The 16504-nt window shown below is 44.8% G+C and overlaps 1 protein-coding gene across 1 annotated transcript in view; it reads right to left on the bottom strand.

The window, feature by feature from the left end:
* Nucleotides 1–15673, bottom strand: part of itpkb (inositol-trisphosphate 3-kinase B) — a 32213-nt gene extending 16540 nt beyond the window's left edge. The window contains exons 1-2 of the mRNA XM_080833548.1: nucleotides 15405–15673; nucleotides 11964–13403 (exon numbers count right to left, since the gene is read on the bottom strand). Coding sequence (XP_080689674.1) covers nucleotides 11964–13253 — 1290 coding nt within the window. The 5' untranslated portion in view covers nucleotides 13254–13403; nucleotides 15405–15673. The remainder of the gene's footprint in view (nucleotides 1–11963; nucleotides 13404–15404) is intronic.
* Nucleotides 15674–16504: the final 831 nt, after the last annotated feature.

Below are 16504 nucleotides of genomic sequence, written 5' to 3' on the forward strand. Positions count from 1 at the left end.
CACCCACTCAACCACAGGCCTAGATCAACAGTTATTTTGGGATTAATGTCACACGGCCGGCTTTTGTCTCACTTTGGCCATAATCTGAACCAGACAGACGGAAGCAAAAGTCACCCAAGGAGACAGACAGCAAACATCACAGCACAGAAACTGAGTGTCGCAACTAAAGTTAGAGCAACGACTGTAGCTACTACACCTGCAACTCCGCCAAGATGAAGGCAATGGACGTGACGACCGAGTGCAGCCGAGGGAGAACAAAGCTCCAGACGTTCGAGAAGAAGGTCGCCATGGTGGCAGCGGAGGAATCTCTGCTCGTTTTTTGTCTGTGTTGATCAAGGTCAAAAAGCGCGTAGCTGGGATTTCACAAGGTGGACGGGGCAGAGCGGCCACTTATTCATTTGCTTCCAAACAAAACCTGGGGAAAACAGCAAAGCACCCCCCCAACCCCATGCAAATGAACCCCGGCTGGGGAGTCGGGCACATGGGTTAGCGTGTGTGTGTGTGCGAGGCCGTGGATGCTATGCCCATGCAAATAAAAAGCACCCTCCTTGACCTCGCTTGAATCAGTAGGAGACAGGAGCGAAGACAGAGACACTAGGTTAACCAGACCTCCATTCGAGGTTTAGCAGAAGAATGGATTCAAACCCTGTTGAACTAATCGGAGGAGAAAAAGGAGGAGTGGTAGGCTATGGAGCGGCCCATCCCTGCAGTTACAGGACATATGTTATACTGCAGTTACAGGACATATGTTGAACTGCAGTTACAGGACATATGTTGAACTGCAGTTACAGGACATATGTTGAACTGCAGTTACAGGACATATGTTACACTGCAGTTACAGGACATATGTTGAACTGCAGTTACAGGACATATGTTGAACTGCAGTTACAGGACATATGTTACACTGCAGTTACAGGACATATGTTGAACTGCAGTTACAGGACATATGTTGAACTGCAGTTACAGGACATATGTTGAACTGCAGTTACAGGACATATGTTGAACTGCAGTTACAGGACATATGTTACACTGCAGTTACAGGACATATGTTATACTGCAGTTACAGGACATATGTTATACTGCAGTTACAGGACATATGTTGAACTGCAGTTACAGGACATATGTTGAACTGCAGTTACAGGACATATGTTGAACTGCAGTTACAGGACATATGTTATACTGTAGATTTCTTGTAATCCACAAAGGCACTGCCATAAGTGCAACTGTTGTTATCGTAATATCATGAATGCAACTGCAATATGGTTTATAGCTTTGCCAACACTGTAGAAAGAAAATAACATGTTTACAATGTTTACAGTAGGTACTCTAGTTCGTGCTTGCAAAAAATCAAATCATATTAACAAAGGTTTACAGGCACAGAATGGGAAAAAAGAGCTCTAGAAAATTGTTTTGTTGCTGAACCGCAACGATCATTTGCAAGCGGAGGCTGATTTGAATAATGGTGATCAATTTGCAAAATGAGTTCTCAAGTGGTGGGGGGAGAAAGCCATTCTGTGAACAAGAGCTGGAGGTCTAGTTCCACACAGAAAACACCTGGCAATTACCCTACATAATTACACACATTAAAACAGAGCTCTACATATACAGCCCCCCCCCCCCCCCCAAAGAGCATCATTTGAAGCTGATTATAAAAGACACGTGTGTCTTTGGAAATGTGGACGATTCAGACAGACTGTCAGAAGGGATGACACGCCAAGATCTGAGCGCTGAGGGTGAAAAAAAAATATTGCATTTTTTTTTTCTTCACAGCAAACAGCACAGTCTGAAAAACCACAATACTTTCCTACTCCAGTCTTTGTAGTGATGCACCCTGGGAGAGATCACTCAGGTGCTCAACAGAGTGAGTTGAAGCTTGCAAAGCAACCGTGCTACACCACCAGCAAACTGCCCTCTTTTTCTGTACAGTTTCACAGCTCATTATGAAGCAGCAATTTCTTGGTTCTGAATGTTTTCTCCACTTCTTAAGCCCTTATCGTTTGCGACGTCAAACAGTAATTCTACACTCTGTTTACCATGTAAGCCCAACCCTTAGCATTTCTTCCGAAAAATACAAGCCACCATGACCAAACAACGAAGCCCTGCCTTTCCAACTTACTCATTATTCCGCCTCTCTTCCCTCCTCCATTACACAGGCAGCAGCCAGCCTCCCAGTGGACACTTTCCTGTGAACGTGGGTCAGTCTTTGTTTGCCCACAACTTACTAGCCTCCCGCGACTTCCCCCCTCACCTCCCCTTCCCAACTCTCTGACCATTGTATGTGTGTGTGTGTGTGTGTGTGTGTGTGTGTGTGTGTGTGTGTGTGTTTGTGTGTGTGTTTGTGTGTGTGTGTGTCCGCTATCAATAGCCCTACAACGTTCTTAAATTGGAGACGGAAGAGGCGACGCCGTATCAAGGGGCGAGCACGAAACCTCACAGCGTCGTGCCATTGTTCTGATAAAAAAAAGACGCCTTTCTATATCGAGCTGGAGGAAAGGGATGCCGCTCTTCACGAGCGACTCCTCGGCCTCTGCGGCGCTGTTAAAGTTTCCACTGGGTGCGAAAGGGAGGAAGTGGTTTTTAACCCTTTGAGAGGAACCACTCTGTGAGACAGGAAAGCGGTGGGGCTAAGAGACAGTATTTTCCACGTCTGTAACACACACACACACACACACACACACACCCTCACATAGACATGCACAAACGTTGATCAGCAAAAAAAAAAGGCAAAATCTGTATTAATACAAGACACTTTCCACTAACCTTTCACTGACCTTCCCTTGGTTTCACCTTCTAACACATGAACCTTGAACTTTTGTCTATAAATCTTGTTCTCACTGAAATGATACAGTAGCATTCACCATTCAAGTTCACTGGGCATTCAGCCACATTGCTTCACCAATGGAAGGGTTTTTTTTTAAGCAAAGGAGTATTGCACAAGGATGTGATCCAGCCTTCTCCAAGCATTCCTGCACAGCGCACAAACAAAACAAGGCCATTGACCTCCATTTTTAAACATGTCCTCTTGCAGTCAGGATACGCTAACACAGTGTCAAAAAGCACGATAGACACGAAGAGGAAAGTGAAATGGCAAAGCGAAAAACAAAAAAACATGCTTGTCTTAGTCGGGGCTCATGACATATTCACCCCTTGCTTTTCTATTTATTATTTTTGAGATACCGATTTTCTAAGTAGTGATCATGAGGTCAGGAATTGCTGTGTCACTGACTGTATGGCGATGGATGGAATGGTGTGCTTGCAATATGCCTGCTCACAAATCTGGACTTACTAGAGGACTTCCATTTAATGTCCTTCCCCTCGGCAATAGCACAGGGCCCTGTGAACAGCCAAATCAGGACAGGCTTGAGAATGGAGGCTTATGGTTTATGTCTATGGTGCTTGTGGGTGAGTATTGTGAGTGTGAGATAAGCGACAATGTGAAAGTGTGAATGTGTGTTTGAATGTGGATGTCTGTGTCTGTTGGTGTGTGTGTTTGGGGGGATATCTGTGCATGATGTGGGAGTGTGTGTGTACATGCATGTGCGTGTGTGTGTGTTTTTGTGTATGTGTGCGTGCATGTGTGTGAGAGTGTGTGTAATTATGTACGTCTATGTGTGTAATGCCATAGTAATATGTTATGGGTTGGGCTATTCTACGCCATGCCATGTTACGCTACGCTACGCCTCATCTGGACTTCTAAGCCACCACTTCAAGTGGAGCGCTGACGCTTCTCCTCGCGCTGACGCAGCGAGGTCATCAAAGCAGCAGTGGCACACAACTCCTTTCCACCTTAACCCCTCAGCCCGGCTTCTCAGGAAGCCAGCGACAACGAGAAACAGCTCTCTTTGGAAGACGAGACTGCTTGATTACATATATATGTATTCATTTTCATAACTACCCTCAGATAAGGCAGATGGTGAAACAGTTTTTTCAACCTCTAAATCAGTGGTTCTTAACCTGGGTTCGATCAACCCCAGGGGTTCGTTGAGCCACTCTCAGGGGTTCGGCAGGGGTCAAGACACACACAGTATAGCCCGGTTCACACTAGCAATGTCGTTTTGAAGAAATCATATTTTATTTTTCAAATTACGAAGGGTTCGGTGAATGCACTGATGAAGCTTGCAGGGTTCAGTACTTCCAAAAAGGTTAAGAACCACTGCTCTAAATGGACTAACCCCCACCCCAAAAAAACAAGAACCACTTGTGCACACTGGGCATGACGCAACTGTGACTCTATGTAAACTTTGGGTAACGAAAATACAAAAAAGGAGAAATCCCTAAAAAGGAGGCCCACTTGCACACGCAAGGAAAATGCAAATGCTCTCTGTGCCTGGCGAGCGTAAACAGCGGCGGATTAAGAGTTCACCGGTGCTTCCCCCCCGTGAGAGTTGCCAAACACACATCAGAGTTACTCTCCGGCAGCCGGGGCCTCACCTCGAAACAAAAACACCAAAAAGGGCCCAGCCAATCAGAGGAAAGTAGTACACTTCCTGTCTCATGCATATGAAACGAGTGCCTCCGCCAACAGAACCCCCCCCCCCCCCCTTTCTCCCCCCCCCCCCCCACAGCTGTTTGAACTGAGGCTGGCTTGACGTCAGCTGGTCGTCGAGGCAACAGCCTACCGCAAGGGGTGTTACATTTTCCATTGCAACTGAGGCCCTCAGATCCTCCAGCTCAAAAAACGAGTCTTCTTGGCCACTATCAGCGTTCACTTGTTGGGGTTAACAGATCACACAAAGTGGCAACTTTTGCCCATAGAAACCCCTGAGCCAGCAGCAGCAGCCACTAAGAGGGACTCATGGTGAGATGGGACAAGGACTGACTTAAAGACTGACTCAAATAGGGACTTAAAAAGGGACTTTAAGACTGACTTCAAGACTGACTCAAATAGGGACTTAAAAAGGGACTTTAAGACTGACTTAAAGACTGACTTAAAGTGGGACTTAATGTGGGACTTAATGTGGGACTTAATGTGGGGCTTAAAGACTGACTTAATGTGGGACTTAAAGATTGACCCAAAGAGTGAGTTAAAGAGAGACTTAAAGAGGGACCTGAAGAGTGAGTTAAAGAGAGACTTAAAGAGCGACCTGAAGAGTGAGTTAAAGAGAGACTTAAAGAGCGACCTAAAGAGGGACTGCTGAGGGTGATACTTCAGGCCTCCTTCGTCTGGTTGCATGACAAATTCACTGGAGGAGCTCCAAAGCGCTAGCATTGACTGGACTGACGAACTCTGCACTAAGAGGTCCCTTTCAAAATGTACAACCCACTTGCCCAACTTGAAACAGACTTTACATTACACATCATCTTTTAAGCCTTTACGTCGGAGGGCCACTCCGGAAAGGGGGGACAAAAACCCACTGGGGTTCGCACAGCATTGGCTAGCATACATGTATATACACACATAGCACACTGGGGTTAGCATACATGTATATACACACATAGCACCGGGTTAAGACCACAAAGAATGTCAAGCAGTGGAGGCTGTGCTTTTTCAGGTCACTGTCTCGTGCTTCGACACACTGAGGGATTGAAAGGAAATGGTCTCACCAACTAATTCATCCTCTGGGACAAAGTGTCATCACAGTGACAACAGAGAAAGGCGAACCAATTTAAAGCTAGTTACAAAAACATCTGACTGCTAACATTAATGACATGTTAACTACTTAGCATGAGTACAACAGTAATTATAACACCTAATATTGCAGAAGGGTTCATAAAGGTTCAATGTGGTTTATTCCTGTTAAATAAAAAAAAATGTATGTTATAGGATCCCTGAGGTAGGGAATAATACAGGAGTAAACAAGAATATAAATAAAAGTTTGATAATTTGTAAATATATTTTTTAGTAAATCATTTGTTTACTAATCAGTGTTAACTAATGAATTAACAAGAGTTAGTTAAGGGAACCTTAATATAAAATGTTACCATTTAGTTTGGTCTGGAACGGAAAGAATTGATGCTCTCCCCACAGTACTAGCGGCTCTGGATGAATGGCAAAACATTCCCCGGCACTGTTTCCCCCTCCCCCTAGTACACACAAATACATTCTTCCCACACTGTGTGGGCCTTGAGTATGTGAAACTAGCCACTCATGCCTTGACATGTGCCTCACACAACTGCAGCCAAAGATAAATGACTGATCTGACAAAACACACACAAAAAAAAAATACAAAAAATTAAAAATAAAGAAACATCTTCATATTCTTGTCAATGACAAGCTGTAGGCTACCACTACAACAACAACAACATCAACCACCACAGAAGATGCTGTGAAGGCAGCAGATATAGACCAGACGCCTTGTCTAAAACATGGGTCACAGCTTGGCTTCGAGAGGATAATGTTATCAGGCTGATTCAAAGGCAGGCCCTTCTGATGAAGACATACGTAACTGGTGTCACCAACGACACAGGAAAAAGGTCTATCAATCGTGTGCTGATGGGAGGAACACAGTGACCCCTGATCACATCCTACCTTGCCAACAGAGACAAAAGAAAACAATCCGCATGAAGCATTAAAGGCACCCAGTGCAACTTTCGAGGCTTAAAAATAAACATTACATTTCTAGTCTTTTTTACACGTAGTAAGTTTCAATAACTCCATACCATTACATATCGACATTCAAGGAGCAAAGATGAGACGTCTTTGTGTGGTGAGAACTGATAGAAAATCGATAACAACAACAATCGCCGCCATTTTCTTTATTTTTTGTTACCTACAATAAATAAAGCAGGATTCCAGTCAATGGAAAAATGGCCTCTCCCCACCGGCGATTGTTGTTGTTTACGATTTTCTATCAGTTCTCACCACACAACGACGTCTCATCTTTGCTCCTTGAATGTCGATATGTAATGGTATGGAGTTATTGAAACTTACTACGTGTAAAAAGACTAGAAATTGAATGTTTATTTTTCATTGAATGTTTATATAAAGTTGCACTGGGTGCCTTTAAGCTGTTCACCATTAAGCTGTTCACCATTAAGCTGTTCACCATTAGGCTGTTCACCATTAAGCTGTTCACCATTAGGCTGTTCACCGTTAAGCTGTTCACCATTAAGCTGTTCACCATTAAGCTGTTCACCATTAAGCTGTTCACCATTAGGCTGTTCACCGTTAAGTTTCAGGCTAAAACAGGTGGGTCATCAACAGTATGTGATACAGAAAACATATTTTACTCCCACTTTATATATAGTGTCTATCTATTAGCATGTATTTAAGTTAGTTTAATGCTATGCATTTGTAACGTAAGTGTATATATAATGCATGTTATTAATGTGAATAAAACCACAGTACACTTAATGTTATTGTGATGTGACATTTGTACATTTCTCTTCCCTCAAGCCACAAGATACAGATGGCTCACAGGCATGTAGATATGTGTATCTGTTTAGTATGTGTATTTTTGTTTAGTATCTATATTGTATATTTATTGTGTATCTAGTAGGTGTACTATTTTGTCTTTCATAGGTATATCTTATGTTAAGTACTTATTGTTAAGTTATGTTATGTTATGTTATGTAATATCATGTGTATATCAGAACTTATATGTTATGTTATGTCTTGTTATGTTATGGTAGTGTGGTACGGTGTCCTGTCCTAAGAATTTCAGCGCCCAGACCGACTCTGTTGTTCTGTGCATCTGACAATAATAAAAGACTTGACTAAGACTTGACATGTTAAGACAAAGCAGAGAGTGAAATGCCAAGCTGAATACACGACTGAATACATCGCTTGACTAGATCTGTTAACTTACTGGGCTTGATACAAATATGTGATACTTTCTCTGTGACAGATACTTATCTACATTCCAACCCTGACCTGAAACTAACCTGGACTCGCATTTGTTAATTAGTTCCACTCACTCTTGTCCTTTTTTCTGATAACCCATGCAGAGATCTTTACCTAAACATATTGTAACAAATGAGCAAGTTAAGCCACTTTTAGGAGAGTGAGTAGTATCTTATTACAGTATTACAAGTATCTTGTAAGCAGAATGAAAATACAGCACCATTTGTATCCAGGGAGTGAACGAAAACTTAAGAAGCCAGGTGAACTTGTATATCCTGCTTTCTGTAATACCCTGGGGGGGGGTGATGTTATCAAAAGGCCAAAGAGTAAAATATATTTATATTTAAAAAAGCCCAATCAGAACAGGTTTTGACGGCATGTCTGTGAGAAAACATGTCTTGTTTGCTGTTTCTCATCACTTTGTTTCAACATGCAACCACAAGTTAACAGCTCTACTGTAGTCGTAAGCAGAACACTTGGCTATTGTGCATATATGTTCATCTCCGCACGTACACACACACAGACACACAAGTAAAGACACTAGGGGCTCTTCCCTCAGGTGACACAGGAAGAGGAGACACCATTAGTGTCATCAGTGTCCTCTTGAGGTTAGTGTCACCGCTGCAAAAACAAGTGACGCTTGTGACCAGTTCTGCATTTGCCCCTGTGCAACCTTTTGAAAAACAATCAAACAATGCTGACCTATTGATGACGGACTACTGCTTAAGGCCTTGGCGTGCCCTTAACCGTATAGTCGACAGAAGAACTTCCGACTTCTTTACAATACCAAATTAGCACCAGCAGTGTGACAGTGGAGGTGGCAGTGGGTGACAAGCAGTCTGTCCTTTCTGCCCTGGTGTCCCCCTCTAAGTCCCTCCCTTTGACCTCCGCTTCCACTGAAGGACGGAAACCACCATGCCATCTCATTCTGTTGAAACCTTGGCCCAGAGAGAAAAGTCAAGTATGTGCTTAACTTTAGGCAACACCGAGAGAGAGACAGAGAGAAAGAGAGAGAGAGAGAGAGAGAGAGAGAGAGAGAGAGAGAGAGAGAGAGAGAGAGATGAGGACAGTGTATCCTCCTCTGTCGTCAATATGTCTTCCACTGGTGTTGAACTGTGAAAAGCATTTGAAGAGACAAGGGATTCATTTAAAACCCATTATGTAGTTGAATGTTGTTTCCTTTGTTTAATTAATTTAACAATTAATTGGCTCTGGAGATTCAAACATGTTAAGACGAAACTTAACTACCGGTAGATTAAATAAACTTTGAGGAAGATGGTCAGAAAGAGAGAGGGAGAGAGAGGCGGTTAGAGAGAGAGAGAGAGAGAGAGAGAGAGAGAGGGAGAGAGAGGCGGTTAGAGAGAGAGAGAGAGAAAGAGAGAGAGAGAGAGAGAGAGAGAGAGAGAGAGAGAAAGAGGCTCAACAGGTATTATCTGAAGCATAACACCATTAGTGGAAAAGCAAGCCCAGTGGAAACTTCTCTGGGTCATCAGTAAGAACTGACACGCTGCTGATAACACCTTTTTTTTATCATTCCCTTGTTCCTTTTTTCCTCTTCTTTTACCCAAGCCCTCGTAAACTTCTTTAACAAGAACTGAGTTTTGCTTTGAAGCTAAAAAAAGAGGCTGAAAAACTATCGAGGTGACTGATGATGGTTTTTTGGGTTTGATTACCTCATTTAGTGGTGCTTATCAAAGGAAGAATCACAAAGTTTATTTGCCAGAGAGGAAGAAGCTGATCAGCATTTTTCGTGTTTTTTCTTTTCACTTTTTCTGCTTTTTTTGCTCTTTTTTTTTTGCCACAGAGTAAAAATCATCTAACAGTCCCGTGGTGAGAGTGGAAAACAAACAAAATGGGTCTGAAATCGCTAAAGAGGTCATGACAGGTCGTCTAAAAAAAGGCACAAGACCGTGGGCTAGACATGTGCTTTCTGACATGTCTCCTCTCAGAGAAGAATACGCCTATTTAGAAGCGGGGGGAAAACACAGCGGGGGCCGGGGGTGGTCCAGTTTGGGTGAAAAAGAGGAAAATGGGACAAACTTAACGGGGCCTTTTTCCTGTGTCGGATTATTTATGTCGACGGACCTTGTTTTACATGCATAACAAGTGTGACTGTCCGGTGGACAACAGAAACAGCAAAAGCGATGGAATTAGAAACAAGCACTGCCCTTTAACAAAATATATCTGACCAAAAAAAAAACAGTTATACTTGGCATTCTTCATAGAAAAATATTTCATCAGAACTCCTTTGCAGACTGTTTGGTTTTCTAAATAGCCCTCTGTACTGCTGCCTTGGGACTCCATGCCAGAGTATTCAACATTTTCAGCTCAGCAAAGATTAGCCTTTATATATTTGTATCTGTGGCCACATGTTTTGATAAACATTTCACTCACTCCTTTGAAGCCGTAAATCTTTTGAAGTTTGACAAAGAGCAGGACAATTCCACAGGGTAGGCTATTTCGTTTTTGGTGCCAGGCCTACCATTAGTCTAACCACAAATGACCACAAACACCTCCCTCCCCCTTTCTAGAAAGACGCATCTTTCCAAATGAACGAGTTTTCCAAAAGTTTATCCACGTGTACCAGGACATCTGTACTTCCACAAACAGAACAGCAAGACAGAGACGCTAACCGCAAAGTAACTTAAATGAGGCCAAAGAGAGAGACTCTTAAGCACATGACGACATTCCGACGCAAATCAGACCAGACACAACACAAAATGCTCTGAAGCTCAGACATCTAGTCATCTGGCGCCCTGTGAGCTAGCCCGCGCCGCCATCCCGCCAAGAAGTTAATAAATCTCACTTTGTTCACTGGCAGCAAACCCCCCCCCCCCCCGCCCCCCGCCGACCCGCACACTGGCACGAGAGGATGATTTATCCCTCCCTTGATGATATGATGTTTACATGACCAAGATGTCACAAGGGGATTAGCTGACGCATGCCCTTGACGCAGACTCCATTATTCTCTCAATTAGCCACCGAGGGGGATTCTCCCTGATAGGCATCTCTCCGAATAACACTACAGCTCTGTCAGTGCGGCGGAGGCATGTGACTCAGCACCAGGACCCTGGTGGTCAGAGAGACAGCGGCATGACCCGGGAGAGCTCACACACACACACACTCACACACACACACACACACACACACACTCATACACACACACACACACACACACACACACACACTCATACACACACACACACACACACACACACACACACACACACACACACACACACACACACACACACACTCCGGAGGTGCTTAGTCACCTTAGCACAGCTGCTCCATTTGAATGGCTACTGCGCCGCGGCTGTCACCAGGGTCACCACGTCTAATAAAAGCCAATGAGACGGTGAAAGCTTTGTAGTGTCTTGACAACCCCTGGTCAGGAGTATGTGTATCCATGATAAATGTGTCGAGATTTGAAACGGCCCTGCTATTGCAGTTAATGCTTACTAGTGCCCCTAAATTCTAAATTCTAAATTCTAGCTATGATGGGAAAGCTCTCGTTCAAAGGGCTCTTGGTTTTAAAAAAAATAAATCAGACAGACTGGTCTTATAAGCCATTTTATGGCATAACAAACTGACTGATACGGCATTGCCTGTCTGGCTAAAAATAAGTCTGGCTATACTCTACGTCCTGTACAGTGCTCTGCCCATGAACCAACCCCAGCTGGAAGTAGCGGCCTGCTTCAGCCAGAGGAGTCTTTGAGTCGTTAGATGCGTTGAGACATACAGTATAAGTCCCTTTTGTAAGTGAGAATGTCAGACGTTTCTCTTGCACAGGAGGCCGTCTGGCCTGAGGAGAAAGTGAGCTGTGTGACAAAGAGCTTCAAAACAAACAATTCATTCAGGTGCCTTCAGTCAGTCTGCGCATAAAGGGATACAGATCCCCACAGCAAACTAAGTGGTTCCTGATGGGGGATGTCATAACCTTGAGGCCACATAATACATGGTTGGAGAGTGACAAGGCATTTATTTTAGTTGAACATAGTACTAATATTTGTCAGTATGTCCATAAGAGAAGTTGGGCACGGAACAAATTCTCCTTGAGCATAGGAGCGTAGCATACAGTCAACATAATTAGTCAAATGCTTTGTTTGGACAGAGGGAAACTTGAGAAAGAGACGGTGAAAGAGTACGTTTGGTGAGAGAAGACCTTATGAGCCCTTACCGCTTTCTGCTGCGACTGAAGTAACGCCGGCGACAGAGTCTCCATCCGCTCGGGGTCGCTGGAGATGTCGTCCTCCGATTCCTCCCAGGACGAGGAGAACCCCGTGGAGGAGGCAGAGGAGGAGGAGAGCTTCCGCAGGGACCGGTTGGCGACGGGGCTCGGCTGGGGCTCAGGACCCTCCCCGCCGGTGCCGGTGTCCATCCCGTGGTCCGTGACAATGACGGCTGGGATGGTGCCGACTTCCAGGCAAACCCCCTCCCCCCCACCAACCACGGCCAGGGCCTTTGCCCCGAGCCGGGCCCCGCCAGCGAGCTGCGCCTGGGCTTCCGTTGGCTCTCCTCCTTCCTCCTTTGTTGGCAGGAGTGTCTTGCCCGGCGTAACCACCAGGCTCTCGCTCACGGCCAAGTCGCTGCCAACCCCCAGCAAACTTATGGTCCGAGTGCTCGCTGAGCTGTCAGAGCCTGTCCAAGTCTCTGCTGATTTGTTCGCATGCTGCTGGCTTCCACCCTGTTGCGTAGTTGGGTCAGCAGCAGCCGTTGAGCTGTTCCTGTCCTCTCTTCTTTTCTCGTTTTCCGTTGCTGCTGCTGTTGCTGCTGCTGCTAGTCCCTCTGGGTCGAGACATCCTCTCCCATTCTGGAGCTGCTTGGGAACGCTGGGAGGGCAGTCCCCCCTGAGGGGGGCCGCCGGGACACCCCCTGGGCTGGGCTTCCCCAGTGGAGCAGGAGGGGTAGGGGAGGGGCCAGGGCTGAGGCCAGTCCTCCGGGGAACCCTGGGGCTTCGCTGGATCTCGGCGCTCAGCACCTGGGCACGCAGGTCAGATATCTGCGCCTCGAACAGGCCCACCTTTTTGTTCACCTCCACGTTCTGGAGCTCGCGGTGGATCTGTACGATCTGCACCGTGCGCTTGGGCTCGCCGTTCGGCGTGCCACCTCCTCCGCCACCGCCGCCTCCGCCATCGTCCTCCTCGCTGCTGAAGCGCCCGCGGCAAGGGCTGCTCAGGCGACGAACCCGGTTGCCCACGTTCACCCCCAGGGTGTCCGGGTGCCGGCAGGGCGAGCGGGCACGGGGCCCGCTGGGGCTCGCCGCCGGGGGGAAAACAAAGGACGGCGGGGCACCGGGCGAGCTGGGGCTGGCGCTGCCCGGGCTGTAGGGGCTCCCTCCCACCAGGAGGGGGCAGTAGGTGGAGCGGTCAGGCACCTGCAGGACGGGGCGCCCCGTGCGAGGGCTGCTCTCACCTTTCATGTTGTTGGCGTTCATCATCATGGGGCCGTTCAGGGCGCATGCAGCCATAGTACCAGGCTGGCTCCTGCGGTGTGAGCTCCCATCTAGGCCCGATCCGGAAGGTTCCGCCCACTCATGGACCCCACTACCATATCACTGGGCAGGGCCGTGGTAAAAAGAGGATGAGTTCTTCACTCTGTGTATGTAGCAGACTCAGGTCTGAAAGGTTTGTGGATAGAAAACACAAGGAGAAATATTAGTTAGAGCAAGATGACACACAGTCAACTCCACAATTAAAACAATATTTTAAGAATATGCTTCATAAATGACAGGTAGATTTTTAATAAGGGGACATGTTTGACATCTGGATTAGTGAAACGCCGAGACGAGCAACATGCAATCTTCAGTACCAGCAGAAAATATAAATGAGACCACAGACTTAATCACCAGTCCCTTTGATACATTGTTGCTTGCCCCTGCAAGTCTAGTGCAACACAATGAGGCCTGTTAGGAACATCCCCAAACCTAAACAAATCAGGTTACTAAGACACTCACTCTAGCCGTTGCTACAGTTCCTAATGGAGAATTGTCATGCAGCTTTTGGTGGAAATGTTTAGTCTCTACGCACTACGAGTAATAAGCAGCTATATAAGCTGAGTTGGTGCTTTACGGAGGTTTGTTTAGCTGTATAATTAATCTTGGGCACAACCTACCACACCAGGAGAGAGGGAAACTTTTCAGCATTACATAAACGGGATACAGTATTCTCTATAATTAAAATATACACAGCGAGCATCAAATACTGGAAACACATTTTACCAAAAGAGTACAGTCAACAGGACCTTTTATGTTTGTGCGTCATTGAGAGAGAGAGAGAGAGAGGATTAATGGTGTGCTATTATGGAAAAAATAATTGTGTGTCTCGTATACCAACACTCTTATATCACGTTGAGGTTGAAAGAAAGCAAAACAAAGATCTACCTAAAGAGTGAAAGCACCACTTTTGCCTAGCTCTCTTTCTCTTAACTTCTTCTAGGAAAATGAAAAAACAGCAACCGTCTCCAGTTACATTACTGAGAGCAAGATGTGCTGGATGAAACATTAGATCAAAGATCAACAGAAACTGGGAGGCCTCAGCTCTCCCATTCAACACCATGGAAGAGGGAAACAGACAAGGAGAAGGGAGACCCTAAAGTGGGCCTATAGCCATTTAAGGAAACAGTCAGATACAAATCTCAAGACCCCTTTCAATGGCATCCTGGATCCACACAGCTGTGGACGTCTATAGGGATATGGGTGTTACCGGATGTTTTAACCTAAATGGATAATGCTGTAGAAGTTTAAAATAAACAACTTTGAAGCAGTAGCAATAACTTGAACATTCACATGAAATAAAATCTTCTATATTGGTTTCATTGGCGATCACATCAGCCCAGGGCAGAGAATACATGGGGATTCACGTATCTCCTTTTACCTTCAACCATTCGTACCAGAGTAAATTAATTTGGTCTCTTTACATCTGTAGTCTATAGGCTACGTGTCTGTCCAAAGGATAACTTTTTTCGTCAGCCACCCATGGTGCTTCATATTTAAGATAGGAAAGGACTGAAACGTGTGGACCCATTCAGGCAACTGAGGGAAATCATGCGAGGATGGGAGGACACGCACAAAATAGCTGAACACGTGCTTCCAGCGCAGTCAGACAAAACTATCCTGTCTTCCAATTTGTAACAAGATTTCATTAGCTCACTGCTGTAAACAGGCCTACTAATTCCACAAAGGCTACTTGAGAAGTTCACATAACATGTTAGCTATGGGCTTTATGTTGGTTACGGCATTGTCTACTGGAATGATGTACAACATCTACATATTGCTATACTAGAACGTAATACATGAATACTAAAACATTAATGTAAAGTTAATATTACCATCATGACTGCTATTAAGTAATTTGGTGATGCTGTTCTCTGTTGATGCAAAGCGTAAGATCAGTAATGTCTGTTAAATATAATTAATTTCGTCCTCATTTCAGTCTTATGTCATCTTTGTAGAATCTTCATTCGTGGCATCAACAGTTGTCTACTGTTGCCTAAAAGAATAATTTTAGATCAACTCAACTCATTTTTTTTTTCAAACTGAGTTTCATAGAAACATTCCGGCTAGGGGGTTACTAAACAGCTTTGCTAACAACGGCAGTCCAAAAGAGGACGATCAGCTTACCTCGTTAAGACTAAAGTAAACCCTCTCGGACTTCAAAAATCACCGTCTGCTGCTGCCAGCTTCTCCAAGTCTGAGAGAACACGAAATTGATCCAGAGGAGAAAACATCTGTAGACGACGTTAAGGTCCACGCAAAGACAACGCAGTTCAACTCATTCCACAAAAACTATCACGAGAAAAGTTACGAATTTGCGTTTGTCTTCTGTTGGTCCATGTTAGAGCTTATTGTATGGTCGTTGTCCCATGTGTTCTTCCACACCTCGTCTCTGCGTAGCATGTTTACTGTACAAAAAGCAGGAAGGAAGTTAAAGTGACACTGAATACAACGGAACCAGACGCTTTTCTCTCAGTTGCCCCGCTCACACAGACAGAAGGGGAGGAAAAAACTCGCCATCTCAAACCCAACAAGATTATGAATAGCGAGTACGTCAACATTGTGTAATTTCGTTTGTTGGGGTCGCATTCTTTTCGCAAGGGGAGACACGGACTCCGATTAAAAGTAATTTCCTCCTGCGAGTTTCTTGCTTTGGGTAGACATATTGTTGACTCAGTAATAGCCTATGTTATAAACAAAAGACTGAAAAGATCAATGCCAATTTAGACACCACTAATGTGTACACTATTATTCATTAACACTACTAGTTTCTTGAAAATGAAGGACAAACCCGTTCAGGTTAATTAACTGTAACAAGACAAGCCAACATGTATTTGGCAACAATTGGATTACAAATATTTCATACCAAATGATCTTGTTTAAATAGCCATTCCAGGTCACTTACTCATTAGTAAAACTCAGGGAAGTGTGTAGCCTGGCAGACCAAACTGAATGGAAAATACTATGCTATTGGCCCTTCTGATTTGAATAAGACTAGCTACCTGATAGGTTTATGAAAATGAATTTTCCATCCCCTGTGATTGAAACTAGGTTGGCATGCAGGCAAAGAATCTTGCTTTCCTCAAAGGTGACATCATTGTTTGTCTAGTTTTTTGCATGCATGGATCAAGTTATGAGTGCTATAATGAACAATATCAAAACAAATTTTACAGATCAACTTCAAATAGGCCTACTTAACCCACAGTCTGAGTGACTTTAGGCCTTTG

The sequence above is a fragment of the Sprattus sprattus genome (assembly GCF_963457725.1).
Source record: "Sprattus sprattus genome assembly, chromosome: 2".
NCBI lineage: Eukaryota > Metazoa > Chordata > Actinopteri > Clupeiformes > Clupeidae > Sprattus > Sprattus sprattus.